Source organism: Mobula birostris, chromosome 6 (assembly GCF_030028105.1).
Source record: "Mobula birostris isolate sMobBir1 chromosome 6, sMobBir1.hap1, whole genome shotgun sequence".
NCBI classification, from domain to species: Eukaryota; Metazoa; Chordata; class Chondrichthyes; order Myliobatiformes; family Myliobatidae; genus Mobula; species Mobula birostris.
The window spans coordinates 35575850-35598183 of record NC_092375.1 but is presented as its reverse complement, the minus strand read 5'-3'; the positions used below and the strand labels follow the sequence as shown (position 1 = coordinate 35598183).

The window sequence follows — 22334 nt, the reverse complement described above, 5'->3', positions numbered from 1 at the left end:
GAGGCTCCAGTCATCATTTTTACTCATCCTTGTCCACAAGCCTTGTGCTGAGAACTAGAAAACTGCTAATGTCCTTTATTATTAAAAAAGGTGGGGGGGGAGCTATGGATCAAGTAGTTTATTGGAGGCCAAACAGCCCAATATAAGGATGTAAATTTGTTAGAGAAAGTACTGGGGGACAGGGATAAATCATAACTCAGAACAATGCTAGCTAGTCACAATGGATTCGTAAGGGGAATTTTGAGTGTGATGAATTATTTGGGAAGGAGAGTAATGCAGTTGATGGAGTCATTATGTGTTATGCAGAGCTAAAGAATGCAAGATAAAGGGGAATGGTTCAGTGAATATAAGCTGTAAATGGTAAAGTTCCACAGGCTTCATTGTTGGCTTCCTGCTTTTCACAATTCAAATGAATGATTTGTAAAGGAATCCCGATTCAGAAATTTGTCAATGACACCAAAATGATTATTGTGCAAAATGTTTCTGGATGAGCACTTGAGTGCTACAAGGTTACAAGTCAAGAATAGGAAAATAATCTAAGTAAGTTTTCCATTACTGAGCATGGACTTGGGGCTGAATGTCCTGTCTCTTTTGTAAATATTTATGATTCTTCTTTTTTTTTAAACTCCAGACTACTTGCAAAAATCTCTGGGTGGCATGGTAGTGCCACAATTAGTGTAACGTTATTATAGCTCCATCAACCCAGGTTGAATTCTGCCATTGTCTGTAAGGAATTTTTTTATGCCTTCCTCGTGACCGCGTGGGTTTTCTCCGGCAACTGCAGTTTACTCCCACGTTCCAAAGACTTGTGGGTTAGTGGGCTAATTGGTGACATGGTGTAATTGGGCTGTGTGGGTTTGTGGAGACGGAGGGGCCTGTTGCCATGTTATATCTCCAAATTAAAAACATATCCGATGCTCCTTTCATCATATCACCAGCCATGTTCTTTAGCTCCCCCGGACGTATTGCCTTTACTTTATCCAGATAGTGCCACCATTTGTTTAATTCTAAATGCCAAGAAAATATGCTAACTTCCTGTTGCATACCTTAATGTATATTTGGTAAGAAAGGCATTGAAAGAATTAGCAGTTTAGTTGTTCATCACATTCATTGGAATTTTTCAGTTTTTAAAAGAATAAGAATGAATAATTGAACTCCATGACAAATTGCGATTAAGCTATAAAGCACAGATAATGACAAAGTCATAAAAGCATTTACCACATTGATCAAAGGAGAAATCATAATTATATTAGTGTTACAAATTATAAATTAGTCAAATATTTAATTGGCAACTCTGTCAGCTGAAGAACTAGATGTAGCAAAGGGCTGATAGCCAGGTTAGGAGTAAACCATGAACTGAACAGTTCATTTAATTTAGTTAGAAAACTCTGGGGGGAGACTGTAGTGGAGAAAGCTGAATTAGGTAAAGAAGTTGTTTCAATTTTATTTTGAATGGAGGATAGTTACATGCGCATTTTGTACTTCATTTCAGTCTCAGCTACACACACCATTGTGCCTATCTGCCTTGATGACAATGGAAATAACACATCTAGCTCACTCTGCCTTGGAAAAAATGGTCCTTCATGTGTAGTTTTTCTGTAATGTCTCCAGATATCATTTCAAAAGAGGTTAATATTGACAGTGCGTCTGTCTGAAGAAAAACAGGCCAAAGTTTAAAAAAAAGCTATGTTTCTCTTCAGACAGGGAATTCAAGTGAAATTGCTCTGTTTCATGATAAAACTGTCCTGATCTAATGCACAATGGCAGAAAGTTGTCATCATCACTGTTGGAGGGACTAGAAAATAGCTTCTGCTCCCAATAACCTAGCAATCTAACAAACCAGAGGCAGTGTTATAAGACTATTACTAATCTTATTACAGCACAGTCAGTTATTTTAAGGCTATTAATGGTTCTCTATTATGATAAGATGGACTCTTGACCTCACAATCTACCTCATTATGATCTTGCACCTTATTGTCTACTGGAAGCTACACCACACTTTCTCTGTAGCTGTTACACTTTATTCTTCATTCTGTTATTGTTTTACCTTGTATTACCCCAGTTTACTCTCTATTGAATTCATTTGTGTGAAAGATGAGCTTTTTACTGCACCTTAGTACATTAGCAATAATCCAATAATTCCAATTCCAATGAGACCTTGTGTGGTTTGGTGGTGAGGAGCAGTCGTAAATATGTGGGGTCTTCAGTCATGTTTGGAATATGTTTACTAAAGGACAGAATGTAAATGAAAAATACAAGGGGGCTACCCAATGATTGTGGGGTTGGGGGAGGGAGACTGGGAGATTACCTCTCATCATTTACCTTTAACCTCTTGCAACATTACTTCTGTAAACCCTGAACCCTGCTTCCCAGCTCCCCCATTATATAAGTGTGAGAGCTCTGATCCAGTCTTGATAACGGAAGTCATTGGTTGAAAGTTAGTGATTGCAGCATTGAATTTATATAGAATTTATATAGATGTTATATCCCAGGGATTTATGATTTTGCAGCAGATCTTCAGGAGAAGCCCTATGGAAATAACTGAACAATATGTTAATTTGAGGAAGCTAAGTTATGCTGGTATTACATTTTTTGGTAGTTTAAATGTTGATCATATTATTACTAGAACTTAATTGCAACATACAAACGTACTTAAAGCAGCACTTATTGCTCTTATAGAGGACACACATATGAAAGGAACACAGATATTTCATTCTTGATGATGATTTCCTTGGGGTGTATATCATGCGGAAGATAATGGGCTATAGTCATCTCCCATGCATCCACAAATGCCACATTGATGCCCTCAAACATCCTTCTCATCACTAAATCAAGCTGATAGGAGAACCAGTCACTGTTATAGAGACTAACGTCTCGTGGAAGGCCCTGGACATTGGCTGTCTTTATTACAATTACTGTATCAGGACTTCTACCCAGCAAGCGTAGAACTGACCTCCGGATGTTCTGTAGTCGTCGGATGTAATGCTCCACCGGAAAAGTATTGAAATGGCACCAGATAGTGAAGGCTATAACTGTGTTCTTTCCTCCAGGAATGTCATCCAACTTGCTGGCAATGAATGGAAGGTTCAGAGTTGAAATGAATGGTATTCGAATTGGTATGGCATGGATATAATAATGCATGGTAATGTCATTTTCTATATCCACAATGTTGTACGGGCCATATTTTTCCGTTGCCATGGTAGTTACATTTTTGAGACCTAAAAACAGGAAATAAGCATTAGTATTATTGTTATTACCAAGTTGATACTGTAAATTGGACCTTGAATTAGTAGATAAATTCTGACAAAAACTGAGGCAAAGATAGGTACATTAGGGGCATTTCAGAAGCTCTTAGGTAGCCACGTGAATGGTAGAAAAATGGAGGGCTACGTAGAAGAGAAGCATTAGATTGATTTTAGACTAGATTAAAATATTGTTACAATATTGTGGACTGAAGGACTTAGGATCAGATTTCTTCCCCATACTGATGTTTGGATTGGACAACAGCTGAACTACTTGAGCATGCCTGCATGCTTTTATGCATTGAGTGGTTGCCACATGATTGATTAGACACTTGCATTAACAAGCAAGTATAGGGGTGTACCTAATAAAGTGGCCACTGAGTGTATTATTATCTTGGAATAACCATTGAGTCTGTAGTGCATCAACTCCAATACAACTATATTTCTTCAACTGTATAGAGATCAAAACTGAACTCTAAAGTCCTGCTGAACCTCTCATCACAGCGCTAAGCAGTATTGCATCCGTATTGTACTGTCTCAATACTTTTATATTTGTGTGCTGCAGCACTTTCTTATTCGCAGTTATTTTGTAAATAACGCTATTCTTTGCATTTCTGCTCAGATGCTAAATGCATTTCATTGGCTTTGTTTCTGTACTTGGCACAATGACAATGAAGTTGAATCTAATCTCAGCACTGATTTCTGCAGAACACCACTGATCACAGTCCTCCCTCAGAGTAACAAATCTCAACCTTCTGTCTTCTGTGGCTAAGCAAATTCTGAATCTAATCAACCAAGGTCAACATGAAAACAATACAACTTAATCCTTTGGATTAGTTGCTGATAAAAAAGGGAGAAAATTATCTGGGAGGTTGGGAGTGACAGGTTGTGTTCAGTTTTCATACAGTCCCATTGCACACAACCCTCTCTAACTGTGATAATGAGAAGTGTTAAAAATTACATTATTGTCTTGGAGCAAACAAACTCACTTGAACATTTATGGTATCAATTAACTGCACTGTCTTGTAACAGGAATGCTAATTTTTGCTCTCACTGTACTTTTCTGCGAGTTAGGAGGTCAGTGATTGTTATTGTCATTTTTTCTGCGAGTGAGGGGGTCGGAGATTGTTATTGTCACTGTATTTTTTTCTGAGTTGGGGATTGTGAATGCCATTTTTTCCTGCAGGGTTGGGATGGGGAATTTGATGCTATTGTTGCTATTTTTTCTCTGCAAGAGAGAGGTTGGGGATTTTGGGGTCTGTGAGTTTTGTTTCTTTTTTTGTGTGTGTAATACCTACAGAAGATTAGAACACAGGGAGGGAACAGGCTAGCAATAGAAAGATGAGATTAATTTGCAGGCAGATAGGATTAGTTTAGACTAGCATAATGCTCAACACAGGCACCAATGGCTAAATGGCCTATTTCTGGGCTGCACTGTTCAGAGGACATAGAACCGCAATATTGGTCTACAATATTGTGCCGATCTTTTAACATACTCCAAGATCATTCTCAGCCTTCCCTGCCACATTGCACTCCAGTTTTATTTCATCCATGTACCTATTTAAGTGTCTTTTAAATGTCCCTAAGGTATCACTTCCAGCAGTGTGTGCCATGCCTCCAGTACCAACATCACATGACCATAATTCTCCAATCATTTGGTACTTCTCGTTAATGACTATCACCCGGTAGCACTCACATCTACAGTGATGAAATGCTTTGAGAGGTTGGTCATGACTAGACTGAACTCCTGCCTCAGCAAGGACCTGGACCCATTGCAATTTGCCTATCACCATAATAGATCAATGGCAGATGCAATCTCAATGGGTCTTCACACAGCTTTAGATCACCTGGACAACACAAACACCTATGACAAGATGCTGTTCCTCGATTATAGCTCATCATTTAATACCATCATTCCCACAATCCTGATCGATAAGTTACAGAACCTGGGCCTCTGTACATCCCTCTGCAACTGGATCTTCGACTTCCAAACCAGAAGACCACAATCTGTGCGGATTGGTGATAACATCTACTCCTCACTGATGATCAACACTGGTGCACCTCAGGGGTGTGTGCTTAGTCCACTGCTCTACTCTCTATACCCATGACTATGTGGCTAGGCATAGCTCAAATACCATCTGTAAATTTGCTGTTGATACAATCATTGTTTGTAGAATCTCAAGTGGTGACAAGAGGGAGTACAGGAGTGAGATATGCCAACTAGTGGAGTGGTGTTGCAGCAACAACCTGGCACTCAACATCAGTAAGATGAAAGAGTTGATTGTGGACTTCAGGAAGGGTAAGACAAAGGAACACATACCAATCCTCATAAAGGGATCAGAAGTGGAGACAGTGAGCAGCTTCAAGTTCCTGGGTGTCAAGATCTCTGAGGATCTAACCTTGTCCCAACATATCGATGCAGTTATAAAGAAGGCAAGACAGCAACTATACTTCATTAGGAGTTTGAAGAGATTTGGCATGTCAACAAATACACTCAAAAACTTCTATATTTGTACCGTGGAGAGCATTCTGACAGGCTGCATCACCGTCTGAAATGGAGGGGCCACTGCACAGGACCGAAAGAAGCTGCAGATGGTTGTAAATTTAGTCGGCTCCTTCTTGGGTACTAGCCTACAAAGTACCCAGGACATCTTCAGGGAGCGGTGTCTCAGAAAGGCAGCGTCCATTATTAAGGACCTCCAGCACCCAGGGCATGTCCTTCTCTCACTGTTACCATCAGGAAGGAGGTACTGAAGCCTGAAGGCACACACTCAGTGATTCAGGAACAGCTTCTTCCCCTCTGCCATCCGATTACTAAATGGATATTGAACCCTTGAACACTACCTCACTTTTTGATATATATTATTTCTGTTTTTTTTGCACAATTTTTAATCTATTCAGTACACGTATACTTTAATTAATTTATTTATTTATTTATTTTTTTCTTGTATATTATTTATTGCATTGAACTGCTGCTGCCAAGTTAACAAATTTCACATATGTCGGTGATAATAAACCTGATTCTGGTTCTGTGGCCAATGAGGATGCAAAGATCACTGCCAACAGCGCAGCAATCTCTTCCTTCACTTCTGATGGTAACCTGGGATATATCCTATCTGGCCCTATAGATTTAGCTGTCCTAATGTCTTTCAAAAGTTCCAGCACATCCTCTTTCTTAATATTGACATGTTGCAGCATATCGGCCTGTGCTCATAAAGGTTAAGGCCCCTCTCCCTGGTGAATGCTGAAGCAAAGTATTCATTAAGGACCTTCCCTTCCTCATCCAACTCCAGGTACATGTTTCTTTTTATATCTCTGATTTGACACCACTGTCACTCTGGTCATCCCTCTGTTCTTAGAAGAATTATTTGGGGTTTTCCTTAATCCTACTCACAAAGGCCTTCACAGGTCCCCTTCTACCTCTCCTAAGTCCCTTCTTAAGTTCCACTCTGGCTACCTTGCAATGCTCAAGAGAGTTGTCTGATCTTTGCTTCTTAAAGTAGTCTTCCTTCTTGCTCTTGAGCAGTTGTTCCACTTCTTCTCTTATCAACCATGATTTTCTATCCTACCATTGTTTTCCTGCCTCAATGGGGCAAAATTATCTTGAACTCCATGCAGGTACTCCTCAAACAAACAACCTCCACGTTTCTGTTGTACATTTCGCTGAGAACGTCTGTTCCCAATTTACGACCCCTTTTCCCACCAACGTTGTTGGTAACAATATGTATCATGACTTCTGGCTGCTCAGCTTCCCCCTTCGGAATGCCGTGGGCTTGATCTGAGATGTCCCTGACCTTGGAACCTAGAAGGCAACATACCATCTAGGAGTCTCTTTCACATCCTGTCTGTTCTCCTAACTATTGAATCCCCATACAACTGCTCTCCTATTTTCCCTCTTCCCTTCTAAGCTGCAGAGCCAGACTCAGTGCTAGAGACCTGGTTACTGCAGATATCTCCAAATAAGTCCTTCACGTAGCAGTATCCAAAGCTTGCTATTAAGGGAATGGCCACAAGGGTACTTTGCACTGTCTGCCTATTCCCGTTTCTTCTCAGGACAGCTACCCAGCTACCTGCCTCCTGCAACTTGGATGTAACTGTCTCCCTGCAGCTCCTATCTATCAGTTTCTCATTCTCTTGAATGAGCCAAACGTCATCGAGCTTCAGTTCCGGTTCCTTAATATAGTCTGCAAGGAGCAACATCCAGATGTACTTCCCGCCGATTTGGTCATCAGGGATACTAGAGGTCTCCCTGGATTCCCACGTAATGCAAAAGGAGCACAGCACTGCCCTGGCACCCATTCTTGCTGCTCTTCCCATGCAATAATAAAGAGACAAAAGAAAAACTTGTCTGAAACATCACCCCCTCTCTGCTTGCCTCTTGAGCAAAAGCCTAAGTTCCCTACTCTAACACTGTCTACTCTTACAATGGCCGCTCCTCTTAAACCTAATTTATTTTTATTGCTCCTTGCCAAGTTCCCAATTGCCCAATCAATTTAAAACTGAACATGAAGTCCTTACTGGCACCACATTTCAAATCTCCCACATCTCGTGACAAGCTACAGCTCCTGCCATCCAAAATATAAATTATTTAAACTAACCTGGCACATATTCTATAATAAACTGAAACCACTGGCGCATAGTAGAATCTCCAAACATGTGGACCCTTCTCCCACGAAGGCAGTTGATGACGCTTGCTGGAGTTTTGAAATGCTGAATGTTACAGCTGGTCGATGACCACAGGTCCTGGAAATAAAATCCTGACGGTGAAAGCAGAGGCTTCCCAGGAACACAATTTCCAAGATCTTTGCCTTAAGATCAAAGGAAAATGAGTCAGGCACGCATTTCAAAAAATTGTCTATATGTAAATGAGTACAGTACATTTCCAATTAAATAATCTTTGCTTTCTTGATAATGATGTATCGTATCTGGGCACAGAACTCATACATACAAAAAGTTGTATTCACAAAATTGTTCAGTAATGACATTCTTCCGAAAACCAAGAAAATGATGACCAAAAAGTTCATTATTTTGACAAAATTTGTGCATCAAATGAATTAATTCCTGTGAAGAAAATGATGGCTAGGGAAAATTGGAAACCCTAATACATATATTTTCTTCTCCTAGATTGGCTGTGTATATTATAGACCAGTGTTTCCCAAAGTGGGTGATATCACACTCTCTCAGGAGGGCAAGTTGGAAGTTTCTAAGGGGGCCAGAGTGGCATCTGGTAGCAAGGGGACAGCTGGGGAATTGCAAGCTTAATTTAAGAAATTAGTTACAAGCATTTGATCCTCAGTCCCTCATTATTGATTACAATAATCATGTAATCACCTCGTCTCTTGCTAACCCACTGTTCCTTAGATTTTGCTCGAAGTACATTGAACATAGAAATTTACAGCGCATTACAGGCCCTTCGGCCCACAATGTTGTGCCGACCATGTAACGTACTCTAGAAACTGCCTAGAATTTCTCTAGCACATAGCCCTCTCTTTTTCTAAGCACCATGTACCCATCTAAGAGGTTCTTAAAAGGCCCTATTGTATCCACCTCCACCACGGCCGCCGGCACTGAATTCCACGTACTCATCACTCTCTGTGTGAGAAACTTACCCATGACATCCCCTCGGTACCCACTTCCAAGCATCTTAAAACTATACCCCCTTATGTTAGCCATTTCAGCCCTGGGAAACAGCCTCTCGCTCTCCACATGATCAATGTCCCTCATCATTTTATACACCTCTATCAGGTCACCACTCATCCTCCGTCTCTCCAAGGAGAAAAGGCCAAGTACACTCAACCTATTTTCATAAGGTACTCCCTTCAATCCAGGCAACATCCTCGTAAATCTCCTCTGCACTCTCTCTGCAGTATCCACATCCTTCCTGTAGTGGGTGACCAGAACTGACCACAGTTCTCTAAGTGGGTTCTGGCCAAGTGTGTTATAATTAATGGAAAATAATGTGACACTTCTGTATTTGGATAGCATGAGAAATATGGACTGAAGAAATTGCATACTTCCAGTCCAGCCTGAGCACCATTGCCATTCAGCTAGTACAATTTCTGTACTCAAATCATACGGTGACACAATCCTTGTGAAATAGGATATGGCATTCAAAGGGGTAAAGGTCAGAATCTGCCCTTTTGAATGGTCTTGACCACATTTCTCTAGCCCATGGCACAAATTGGTTATTGCTGTCCCACTTTATGTACCTTCAAGCAGAGAGACATGTTTTGCCTGAGCCATTATGACATCATAACTCTCCCCATTATTGATTGCAGTGCTTGAGGTTGGACTTAAACAATAGGTGATGGACTGTGGTCGTTAGTGCATAATGAAAATGGTAGAAGCAGATCAAATGAAAAAGTGTAGACAGTACAGTGTGGAGTATCTGAAATATGGTTTATGTAGCATCAAGCAACCTAAAACAGCCGATGCGCCTGTTGTGTGAAAAAGATTTCTCAAATGAAGCAATGAAACCATCCAGGCTCCTTGAATACTTGAAGAGAATACATTCTGCTAAAGCAAACACGAACTTGGTGTATTTTTATTCACTTCATGAAAGCTATCAGAAAAGGAAAACACTTCAAAACACGTTTGCCAGCAATTCACCACAAAACAGTTATGGTTTGCGTGCTTCATACAACATTTCATTGCTAAATCTGGAAAGTGCAATACAATTGGAGAAGAACTGATTCTATCAGCAGTAAAGGAGGTTTTGAGTATGGCTTTGCATAAGTCATCAGACCAATTAATTAAGACCATTCTGCTCAGTCATAATAGATGAAACGTCTGCAAATGTGGAAGACATATTTGGCAACATATTGAGGACAATAGAATTTGCTCTGCACTTGGTTGAGCCAGGCAATGGGAACCTTTGCTTCATGAAAGATGAAGACATTGTTCAAGAGTTGCTATTTGCAGGAGGACTAGAAACCGATATGGGGGGCAGGGAGTCAATATTTTGGGTTGTTGAGCAGTTTTTCTAAGAGAAGGACATTTCACTCACCAACACTCTTGCTTGTGCAACAGTCAGGACACCATCAATGACAGGACGCCACCATGGGGTTATTACTTTCCTGAAAAGAGCTATACCTACCATACTTTCCATTCACTGTGTAATTCACAGGCAACATTTGTCATTAAAAAAAACCCAAGTGATCAGCTGCTGAAATCATTAAATAGTGTTATCACAGCAATAAATAACATCAAGTCCCATGCTCTCAATTTTGACTATTTCGGGAGCTTTGTATTGAGAATGATGATCAGTTTGAATGTTTGATGTTGCAGATGGAAGTCAGATAGCACTCAAAAGGAAATTGCCCAAGACACTTCTATATGCTTTTTGAAACTGCAATAAAATTCTTTTCAGACTTGTCATAATTATCAAGTAAAGTCTAGTTTATTGGCATTTAACTATATTCACATCTATAAATATATAACCATATAATGTATATAGAACAGGGACGGTGTTTCTTCAAACCAGGGTGCAGAGCACAATAGTACTCATAACACATGATAACTTATGAAGGTGAGGGTTAAATCTACAGATGAATCACACAAAAATAACAACTAAAGTGTATTAATATTAAATATTGTAAGTTACAGAACAGATTAAGCAGTAACACTTCGAATATGTTGCCGCAGGGAGATCAGAAGCCTAATGATCTGGGGGAAGAAACTGTTTCTCACCCTAACCGTTCTTGTTTTTATGCATCGTAGTCTCCTGCCTGGTGGTAGAAAGTCAAAGAGGATGCTGGGTGGAAGGGTGGGATACTAATAATATCAGTATGCTGCAGCTCCTGATAAATGTCCCCAGTGGATGGTAGGGAGACCCCTATGATCCTCTCAGACGTTCTCACAGTCCTTTGTGGGACTTCTGGTTTGATGCTTGACTGCTCCCGAATGAGATGGAGATGCAACTTGTCAGGATGCTCTCAAAGGTGCTCCTGTAAAACACAGTAAATATGGGAGGGGGAGCCTTGCTTGACTCAATCGTCTTAGGAAGTGGTGGCGCTGCTCTACCTTCTTGTTCAGGGAGGTGGTACTAAGGGACCAGGTGTGGTCTTCCGTGATGTGAACTCCCAGGAACGGTGCACTTAACTCTCTTTGTGGAAGGCCATATATTCGCAGAGGGGGATTGTTTGTCCTGAAGTCCATAATGATTTCTTCTGTCCTCTCCACATTCAGGCTTGGGTTGTTCTTCTCACACCAATCCACCAGCCGCTCCTCTTCCTCTCTATGCTCTGTCTCATCATCATTTTTGATAAGGCCAATCACTGTTGTATCATCTGCAAACTTGATGACACGGTTTGAGCTGGACCCTGCGACACAGTCATGTGTCAGCAGTGTGAACAGCAGCAGGCTGAGCACACGGACTTCGGGAGCGACAGTGCTCAGCGTAATGGGACGAGAGATGTTGCTGCCCACACAGACTGACTGTGGCCTTACTATTAAGAAGTCCAGTATTGAATTGTAGAGGAAGGTGTTGAGACCCAGTGACGACAGTTTTCCCACTAGTTTCTGGGGTATGATGGTGTTGAATGCTGAACTGAAGACTATAGCCAGCAGTCTGGCATATAAGGCCCTATTTCCCAGGTGGGACAGGACAGAGTGGAGGGCAGAGGCTATTGTGTCATCAGTGATTTCAACTTTTAGATTAGATTAGATTAGATTATGAGGACACGCGGTCCTCTTTTATAGTCATTTAGTAATGCTTGCAATAAGAACTTATACAACGTTCCTTCAAAATGATATCACAGAAACACAAGACAAATCAAGACTGAAAATCTGACAAAAACCACATAATTATAACATATAGTTACAACAGTGCAAAGCAATACCATAATTTGATAAAGAACGGACCATGGGCACGGTAATAAAAGGTCTCAAAGTCTCTCAAAAGTCCCATCATCTCACGCAGACAGTAGAAGGAAGAAAAAAACTCTCCCTGCCATGAGCTTCCAGTGCCGCAAACTTGCCGATGCAGCACCCTGGAAGCACCTGACCACAGCCGACACTTAAGTCCGTCCGAAAATTTCGAGCCTCCAACCAGCCCACCGACACCGAGCACCGAGCACCATCTCTGCCGAGCGCTTTGACCCCGGCCCCGGCAACAGGCAATAGGGAAAGCCGAGGATCTGGGGCCTTCCCCTCCGGAGATTCTCAATCGCACAGTAGCAACGGCAGCGAAGCAGGCATTTCAGAAGTTTCTCCAGATGTTCCTCTGCGCTTCTCACATCTATCTCCATCAAATCAGGATTGTGCACGGCCCCTACTTAACAAATACGATATCACTTCAGAGCGGCCACGCGCACTGTGTTGCGCCGCCATCTCCTCTTCCCCTCTTGAGCAATAAGCAAACCGGAGAGGGTCCAGTGTAGCCAGGAGAAAGGCTTTAATGTTCTCCATGACCAGCTGGTCAAAGCATTTCATAATGGTCGTTGTTAATGTCACTGGACGACAGTCATTTAGCCAGGTTACTGTCTCCCTCTTTGACACTGGAATGATGGTTTCTGCCTTGAAAACCAAGGGGACAATGGATTGTTCCAGAGAGATGCTGACTATATCCGTCAGCTGAACTGCACAGTCTTTCAGAACCTGACTTGCTATATTATCGGACCCCACAGCTTTGCAAAGTTTAATGAAATCAGCCTTCAATTGCAAGGAAATGATTAGTCATCAACGTTGGCCATCATGACCTTTTCCAGTTTCTGATCTTCTCAGAGTTGGAAGAGAAAGAAAGAATACCAGATGATGACCTTCAGGGTACTGTGCCCACCTGAGTGAGCTGTAGAAAGGCATGTCAGAGAGATTTCAGGATCTTCTCTCAACCCAAATTCCAGATTGCATAATAAATCCACTGCTGAACACTTTTAATGAGGAATTAACAAGAAGGATGAGGAATAACTGGTCTCACTGCAAAATGTTGTTGAGGCCCTGGTGAGTTGAAAGGGTAGGCAGCAAACAATACTTGGTGAGGTAAGTGCTGAAACATCTGGTTAATTGGATAGCAGATTATAGGAGTCTCATGTTTACTTCTGTAAGTTGTTGCTTGCATGCTCACTCTCAGCACACCACGAGGGATTATTTTTGACCTTCCTTTTCAAATAAGCATATTATTCCGATATGATTACCACCATCATTCCTGACTCCACAGACACTGCTGTCGTGTTGCTTACTTGACATTTTGCATCGGGCCAAAACCATCATCAGTTAAAAATTGTTTAACTGTTGCCCTTCTGTTGTTTCTTCTTTTTCCCCAAAATCAGCAGTTTTTTTTGTTATGTAGTATCTGTGAAATCAAACTTAATAGTCACAGTTTGTCAGGAATGAAGATGAATCTGGTATGCATCAAGTATATCTATCGTCCCATCAAATGAAACTTGGTGTACTTTCACTCAGTTGATGAATGAGAGAGATGGCTTTTGTATTGTACATCTAGCATTTATATGGCATATGTTACCCCCAACAATTGACAGTTATCCCATTTTATTCACAGGCTTTGTGGGTAGCTGAAACTGTAGAAATGTGATTCGCTGAGGAGTTCTAGCATCTACTACTTTTATTTTAAATGTTCAACATCTTTACTACTTTGCTTTTGTTATTTGATGAAATGTTGGACCTGGCTTTGCTAGTCAAGATCTTTGCAACTACTGACATCTTAAAACTTGAGGAAAAGAGTATTTTAAGAGAATCAAAGCCTTGAACACCATCTTCAAAATGATAAAATAGACCAAACTGCAGAAATTCCAAATTTTGTCATAAATCTCACATAGTACAGACACAGCAGGTGGTTTAGATGAGTGGTATAGTATTAATCACACAGATATAAAACGTATTTATGGAGTAAATTTTATTTGTTCATCATATCTAAACACTATTCAGACTAATATCTATATATCTGACTCCTTTCTAATATATGAGGCTATATTATTAGCTATAGAAAAACTTGGATTTTTCTTACCTCTTTGAGCTGTAGCCTGTACTGTTACGTATCCCAGACCTTTGGGTAATATGGGCACTTTGATGTTGATCTTACTGAAAATGTAATATATTCTTGAATAATTAAGCCGTGGTTCCTTCATAGAACATAGAACATAGAAAAGTACAGCACAATACAGGCTGTTCGGCCCACATTGTTGTGCCGACCCTCAAACCCTGCCTCCCATATAACCCCCCACCTTAAATTCCTCCATATACCTGTCTAGTAGTCTCTTAGACTTCACGAGTGTATCTGCCTCCACCACTGACTCAGGCAGTGTATTCCATGCACCAACCACTCTCTGAGTAAAAAACCTTCCTCTAATATCCCCCTTGAACTTCCCACCCCTTACCTTAAAGCCATGTCCTCTTGTATTGAGCAGTGGTGCCCTGGGGAAGAGGTGCTGGTTATCCACTCTATCTACTCCTCTTAATATCTTCTCCCTTAATATCAACATGCTCCAGAACATCAACCTCACTCATATTGTCCTCAACATCATCAAGTTCCCTCTCATTAGTGAATACCGAAGAGAAGTATTCATTGAGGACCTCACTCACTTCCACGTCCTCCAGGCACATCTTCTCACCTTTATCTCTAATCGGTCCTACCTTCACTCCTGTCATCCTTTTGTTCTTCACATAATTGAAGAATGCCTTGGGGTTTTCATTTACCCTACTCGCCAAGGCCTTCTCATGCCCCCTTCTTGCTCTTCTCAGCCCCTTCTTAAGCTCCTTTCTTGCTACTCTATATTCCTCAATAGACCCATCTGATTCCTGTTTCCTAAACCTCATGTATGCTGCCTTCTTCCACCTGACTAGATTTTCCACCTCACTTGTCACCCATGGTTCCTTCACCCCACCATTCTTTATCTTCCTCACCGGGACAAATTTATCCCTAACATCCTGCAAGAGATCTCTAAACATCGTCCACATGTCCATAGTACATTTCCCTGCAAAAACATCATCCCCATTCACACCCACAAGTTCTAGCCTTATAGCCTCATAATTTGCCCTTCCCCAATTAAAAAAATAAAATCAGTATGTTGTGTGATCTGGAGTTGGTGCTGTTCCTATGTAAGTATTTCTCTTTTCTTTCTTGGCACTGGAAGCAGGTTTGACATATATTGCTGAAACAGCCTTGGGTATTTTGTTGATAATAGACACTGTAGACAGTGTACCCTGTAGCCTGTTGATGAAGGCTCATGCTATTTACAGCAGTTGACATTCAAGTGGATCATTTTGTTCTGAATGGTGTTAAGTTTCTTATTTCATCATGTTCTTGAACTATGCTCTGTATATGTTTGAAAGGTTTTGGGGTTTCAACAGATGATTCAGTTGCCAAAGATACACTTAGATCCATGCTAACTATCTATATGGTCCAAGTCAGTTTCTCTTGAAGAACAAGGTCTGGCATATAGTTAGGGGTTGGTGACGACAATGCCTTTAATTGCCATGCGTAGGCAAAATCATTTTTGATGAAGATGGCTCTCAGTCTGGCATGCTTGCAGCTTAAACATTGTCATTTATCAGCCCTGTGGAAGAATATCTGTAAACCTGAATTCTTTATGAACTTGTAACTTTTGTAAAATGTAATGTGAAGAAGATGGAATCTAAGAAATCCCAGATACCTTGCTGGTTTGCATGGGGAAACTTACAAGTGTGCTTGTGTTATATGGGAGGAAACTATTTTCTTTGATAACAGGCAATTTGTTTTATGGCAGAGAGAATGTTTTGATAACAGGAGAAATCAGCTTCTGAAGGTCATATCTGAGAATGAAATAAGGATGAACATAAGAGGAATGTAATGTTATGGAATGGAGCGACCTAATCATTTTCTTTGTAAAAAAAACTATAAAAGTGCTTTGGTTGAAACAGAAAGATTGGGGTAATTGGGGCAGCTGCTTAATTGGGCCAAAATATACTGGTCCTGATATGCCCCAATTAACTGGAATCTATTGGATTTCCATGTCAGTATGTTGTGTGATCAGGTAGTGGTGCAGTACCCATGTAGGAGCAGAATTAGGCCATTTGGCCTGTTGAGTCTGCTCTGCCATTGCATCATAGCTGTTTTATTATTCCTATGAACCCCATACCCTTCAGCCTTCTCCCTGTAACCTGTGATCAACTAATCTACCTCCATTTTAAATATACCCAATGACTCAGCCTCCACAGTCGTCTGTGTAATGAATTCCACAGATTAACAGATGTGTGGACCAAGGATATGATGAAGCCTGGAACTGTGTGGTCCTGGACACACCCAAAGTGGATATTGATTAACAGGTTAAAGATAAATTTCTGCTAATTTTCAACACTTGTTGCTGACAATTGTATGTAAGCTGATAGACTGATGATTAGTTAAATTAGATTTGCTCTTTTACTGAACATACTAGCACAGCTTTCTGCTGTGTCAGCTATATCCTGGGTATTGTACTGCATTGGAAAGTCTTGGCTAGAAATGTACCTAGTTCTGGAGTGCAGGTCTTTGGTACCACAGCTTTCAGTTTGTCAGGTGTCATGGTCCTGTAACCAGTTATCTCAATCGTTTCCTGATCTCAAATGAATTGAAGTGGCTTGATTGGTCTCTGCATTAGCATGGATCTCTAAAAGAAATGACTTAGCTATTTCGGCTGAATATGGTTGAGTGCTTCAGCCTTGCCTTTAGCAAGCACATGCTGTGCTCCATCATTATTTAGGAGCAAAAGGTTTGACGAACATTTATGGGTCCCTGCAAGATTTGGTGTTTGGACCTAGCTGATAATAGTCTATATCTATGATTTAGCTGAGGGAGCCAAACGTCTTTTTTTTTCCAAGTTTGCTCAGGATATAAAACCAGGTGAAAGTGTGAATGGGGAGGAGTAAATGAAACGTACAGAATTCTTATAGGATTCTATACGTTCTTATAAGAAAGTAGGTGCTGATTGGTTGTGTTCTCTGAGGGATGAGTCTAAAACCATTGGTCACAATCTGGCAACTACAACCCCTGCTCCTAAATCACATCGTCATGTTCACACTCTAGTTTCTAATCCAGACTAACCTCTGTGCCTTTACAGCTTTTGGTTCAACACAGAAGAGCATTTGTACCATCATCTGAAAGAAAGTTGTAGGTGGTAGTCTAAAGGTTTTTCCCTGCCCATGCATTGACTTAATGGATTTGGTATAACGCTGAAAATTCCCAGGTCAGCTCCCACCTATATGCTCAGCCCCTTCTTGTTGGTCTTTCCTGCTAAGAGGACAGAATATATGGTGGAATCTGGCACAGAATCTCCAAGCTTAATTATGCTTGACTATTTTGTGGAACAGTCCTCCCAACTTAAATGCTTACCCCCAGATATTAATGAGAAGTACTCTGCACATTCAACTTGGTTGTTGAGTCCTTGGTAGACACTAGTTGGTGAATTTGGTTTAATTATTTTGCAGTTATGGTACAACTTTGTTGAGTCATTTAGTGTCCATTAGATTGCTGAGTCTGAAGATCAGGATGGAGGAGGATGAATTGCATTCTGCCTAAAAAGTTTATTGGTCAACTAGTTCAGCTTTTGCAAAATAGGTTTTATTGATAACTATGTTTAAAAGTCCAGGTTAATATTAGCTTCTAGAGTAAGGTTTAAGCTTACAGCTCTCTCTCAGTTATTAGTACAGGATTTCTGGATCACCAGTTGTGTAATTTAACTGCTGATCCATTGTAATTTACTCCACCCTAGAGTTCCCATACTGTTCTTTATGTGCATTTTATGGGCTTTAAGTGCTCTGACATGCCCCTATTATTAGATTTACTCACTTGATAGATGACAAGAAAATCACTTAACTGGCAGCTCACTTTCTTGTGCTGACCTCAACCAAATGAACACTGCCAACCCTTTTCTCCCTTAAGTCCTGTCCTGCTCCTTTATCCATCCTTCCCCAACAGCTTCCTTTCACCTGTGGGGTGCTGCTTATTTTGTCAATGTACTATAACTCTTTCTCTTGCTGAATCTAATTCCTCCACTCACCAGCATCCTGCATTTTGCTCTCCTGTAAAGGAGCTCCGTGGAACTTAACTATACACTTCTCTTTCAATCTAGGGAAGTATAACTCACAGAAGGACCTCACTTGTCAGTATCAATCAAATCTAATCAGAGGCTGCAATGTAAGAGAAATACAAATCATAAGAAAGAAAATCTTAAATGTCATGCCTTTGGAATAAGCGGCTTTCATTTTCTGTTATGAGGTGCTTCTTATAACCTCCCATTCCGTGGTTGATGCGAGAAGAGCAAGGAAGTTTCGTTGGTTTGTAGCAGAACCAGGGCTCCCCAGTCCTGAGATCAGTGAAGTTGCAGAGTATTTTGTTCTGCGGCAAGCACAGGTTGCACACAGTGGTCTCTGAAATATTCATTAATTTAAAGGTACTTTGGAAATGTACTCGATCTGGTTGTTCCTCACGTAGCCGTTTTAGTACTTTGATCCCTTCACTGGGATGAACCAAGGAAACAGACACTTGGACTTTTCCTGGCCAGAATAAAGTAAAATTGATGTGATAAGTTCCATTTTGGTGATCTATAACCGTTCCTGCTGAACCGGCTTTCAACTCTGGAGTGTGGATCCGGGCTTGGAGATAGTCACCCCCGTAGTGCTTTGGATTTCCTTCAAAATCGTACATACGCAGCATCACCTGCAACTGATCTCCAACATAGAAAGTCTTTCCAGAATTTAAAATAACAAAATATGCACGTGATGGGTCACTGCTTTTCTGAAAACGTACAGCAGGGTTGGGAGGCTTTGGCCACTCAATCACTTCCATCAGAGCTGTACCTTCTGATCTTTCCTCAGGGGTGAAATTCTGATTCAGGTAGCCACAGTGAAATAGTCTATTTGTCCAGGACCTCCACTTCATCTCTATTTTTTCCTTGTCTATAGGATAAGTCTGCAGATTTGCGGGATGTTCATTACACTGTGAAGAGGAACAAATCTTTTATAAGAAAATGTACAACCCACTGTTTTCCAATTCATACTCTCTTCCTGTGAAGAGGAATGCAACAAATAATTTCTCATGGCATAGGTATACTCTCTGGAATTTTTGACATTGGAAGTCCATATGTTGTTGTAATTTGAATATGAGAATTTGGTGACTTTGATAGTTCATGGTAGTTTACTGCCAGTTAGCTCTCCAAAGAGATTATTGCAATATTGAATTCTAAAATGAGCACTTAATTTAACCAGTGGAGTGGTAACCCATACAAAATAATCTGTGTAGCTGGTGTTTACCTTGCACTCTCAATGTCACTACTGTCTCTTTTGTTTCTGGATTCTTCTAGGACTCTTGGAGATGCCAGTGAAAACCAACCCAAGGACCAGCAGTGATCAAGTGAATGCAATATACCTTACCAAGAATATGGTAGCATAGTAGTTAAGACTGATGATGCTTTTGACATTTTATAATGAGCCTACCGCTGGTATCCAATGTGTGTCATATTAAATTTTGTAAAACTTTGGATGAATTACTGGACAATTTAGCTCTTTCTCATCTTGTAGCATGTCAGATCTGTTACTGGGTAACGTTTGTGAAGTGTCTGTACATAGTAAACACTGTAGATCCATTGATGTCTGTTCATAACTAAATGTCTGTTGGTTACATTGAGAGCTAGGTTGATGGATTCTTTCTTGGTGTCAACATTGAAACTAATTGTTTATACATGTAGACATTAATGTGCTTCTGTAAGCCTGTGGAATGTTGTGTCCAAAACATTTGTAGACTAATGGATGAACAGTGACCATTACAGTGTCTAATTGATTTACAAGGGTGTACTGAACATTGTGTGGATGGATGCATGTGTTGTTTCAATGAAACAAACCTGGCTGAGTTAATGGCATGAGGACAAAAGATTAAAGAGTATGTCTGCCTTGTGAAGCTTATGAATATATTGGCTGCCTTTCCTGGCTTTATTGGACCGCAGCTAAGGGCCGGAAATTGCAATTGTCGACTAGGACCCAGGGATGGTTTCATGAGTGAGTTAGAATTCAGAATTCTCCTGACTGCAACGACAATCAAGTGGCGACTAAGAAACATGAGCCCTAAGATCTCTGTAGAAATCTTTGTGACTTACTATGTAGCATTTTTCATGGTTTATTTGGGCTTTCTAGTATTTAAGCTTAAGTTACTTTGCTGTGCTTGTATGTTTATGACCACCTCTCCTGGACATGTGAATAGCTTGGGGCTGGTCAATCTAGCCCATTGCACAAAGGGAGTGTTTACAGTGCCTCAAAAAAGTACTGGAAGATGAATGCTGCTGAACACAGGAAGATCCTGGATAAAAAACTTTTAGCCTCTGCCAGAAAACTTAAACTTGAGAGGAAGTTTGTCTTTCAGCAGGACAACAACCTAAAGCACACTGCCAGGTCAACAATTAAGAAAATTTAAATCCTAAAGTGGTCCAGTCAGAGTTTTGTCCTTAACTCAATCGAACATCTCCAACAAGACTTCAAGTTTGCTGTCCACTGCCACTCCCCAACTAACCTGGTATTCTTTGAGTAATTTTGCAAGGAGGAATGGGCAAATCTTGCTCCATGTTGTGCAAGGCTAATAGAGACTTACCCGAAACGCCCACTCTCTGTAATAGCTATGAAAGATGGTTGAACTAATTACTGAGCAAAGGGGGAAGGATACTTTTGAACTGCTGACATTTCAGTTTTTGAATTTTTATTGTTTCATGTTTTATAGTTTTCCCTGTTTTTTGGGCTATACTGTGAAAAAAGGAGCATGTGATTTCCAAATAAAAATTCTCAGATAAATTGATCAAAATCCTTGGTTATAATACTGCACTCATTTATGTGAATAAAGGGTTGGGGTTGAATACTTTTACAAAGTAAGGTATTTCAGGTGTAAGAGGCAGTTAACGTGTAAATATCAGTGATTGGTAGGAGTCTAGTTGCCATTATAGAAAAGAACTAGGGGAAAGGCTGCATGCCTTCTCTGGTGAGAAATCTTGCCACGAGATTGTGTACGTCAATATTATAGGCATCTACTGTGGGGCAGTTCTATGCATTGAGGTTAGGTAGCCCAGATCAAGCTCCCTTCCCCCCAGCCCCACCCATGAAAACTATAATGGAAAATAACACATGGCCAGAAGTACTCATTGCTGATCACTAATAACTGGGATGAGATTTACTCCTTAATTTCAATCCCCATTCCCGTTCCAACATGCTGGTCTATGACCTCCTCTACTGTCACAATGACACTACTCTCAGGTTGGAGGAGCAACACCTCATATTCTGTCTGTGTAGTCTGCAACCTGACAACATAAATGTACATTTCTCTAACTTCCTGTAATTTTGTCCCTGTTCTTCTCTCTTCTTCCATTCCCCATTCTGGCTTCCCTCTTGCCTCTCCTCTTCTCACCTGCCTATTACCTCCCTGTGGTGCCCCTCCACCCCTTTCTCCTATCCGATACCTTCTTCTTCAGCCCTCTATATTTTCCATCTATCACCTCCCTGCTTCTCACTTCATACCCCCTTTCCTACCTACGTACCTTCCCCCTCACCTAGCTTCACCTATCTCTTTCTTGCCCCCTTCCCTTCCCTTCCCCCCACCTTCCTATACTGGCTTCTTCCCCCTTCCTTTCCAGTCCTGATGAAGGGTCTCAGCTCAAAATGTCGTCTCTTTACTCCACTCCATAGATGCAACCTGGCCAGCTGAGTTCCTTCAGCGTCATGTATGTGTTGCTCCTGATTCACCCATCAATATATTTCACGATTATTTTCAAGGGTGGAACATGTTGCACAGCAGCTCTTTTAATTTTTTTTCACCAAAATGCCATACTCACTGACTAAAACAGAAAGTTGCAAATTTGTCCCCTTTTCCTGTTTCAACTTAAGCATTTTAAGTACTGATGTGGTTAGAATATGAGCTTCACATTGTACTTATGGTATTTGTATGCAACAAAATTTATCAGTGAGATAAAACAGGAAAATAACAAAATAATAGGAAAATAAATCATTTTATCCAATTCCAGAAATAGGAAGTTATATAGAAATTAATTTGACCACACAATAAATCAGATGTTACGATCTAGAATGATTGTGCAAGAATCGCCAGTTAGTTGAGCCTCCTTGTTGCATCAGAGTTTCATCAGAACCATA

At 40.7% G+C, this 22334-nt stretch overlaps 1 protein-coding gene across 1 annotated transcript; it reads right to left on the bottom strand.

The window, feature by feature from the left end:
* Positions 1-2673: 2673 nt before the first annotated feature.
* LOC140199756 (NXPE family member 3-like) lies at positions 2674-19014 on the bottom strand. The gene is made up of 4 exons (XM_072262238.1): positions 18395-19014; positions 14206-14279; positions 7841-8050; positions 2674-3218 (listed from the first exon to the last, which is right to left on the bottom strand). The coding sequence occupies exons 1-4, from the start codon at positions 18997-18999 to the stop codon at positions 2674-2676; spliced, it is 1434 nt and encodes a 477-aa protein (XP_072118339.1). The 5' UTR covers positions 19000-19014.
* Positions 19015-22334: the final 3320 nt, after the last annotated feature.

Excerpts from the sequence above, each read along its gene's own strand:
- LOC140199756 (XM_072262238.1), bottom strand. The coding sequence starts at position 18,999 with ATGGAAGTGATTGAGTGGCCAAAGCCTCCCAACCCTGCTGTACGTTTT. Across the intron at positions 14,280-18,394 it reads GAAAGCCGCTTATTCCAAAG|TAAGATCAACATCAAAGTGC; the intron begins GCATGACATTTA and ends TTACATTTTCAG. Across the intron at positions 3,219-7,840 it reads TATTATAGAATATGTGCCAG|GTCTCAAAAATGTAACTACC; the intron begins GTTAGTTTAAAT and ends TCCTGTTTTTAG.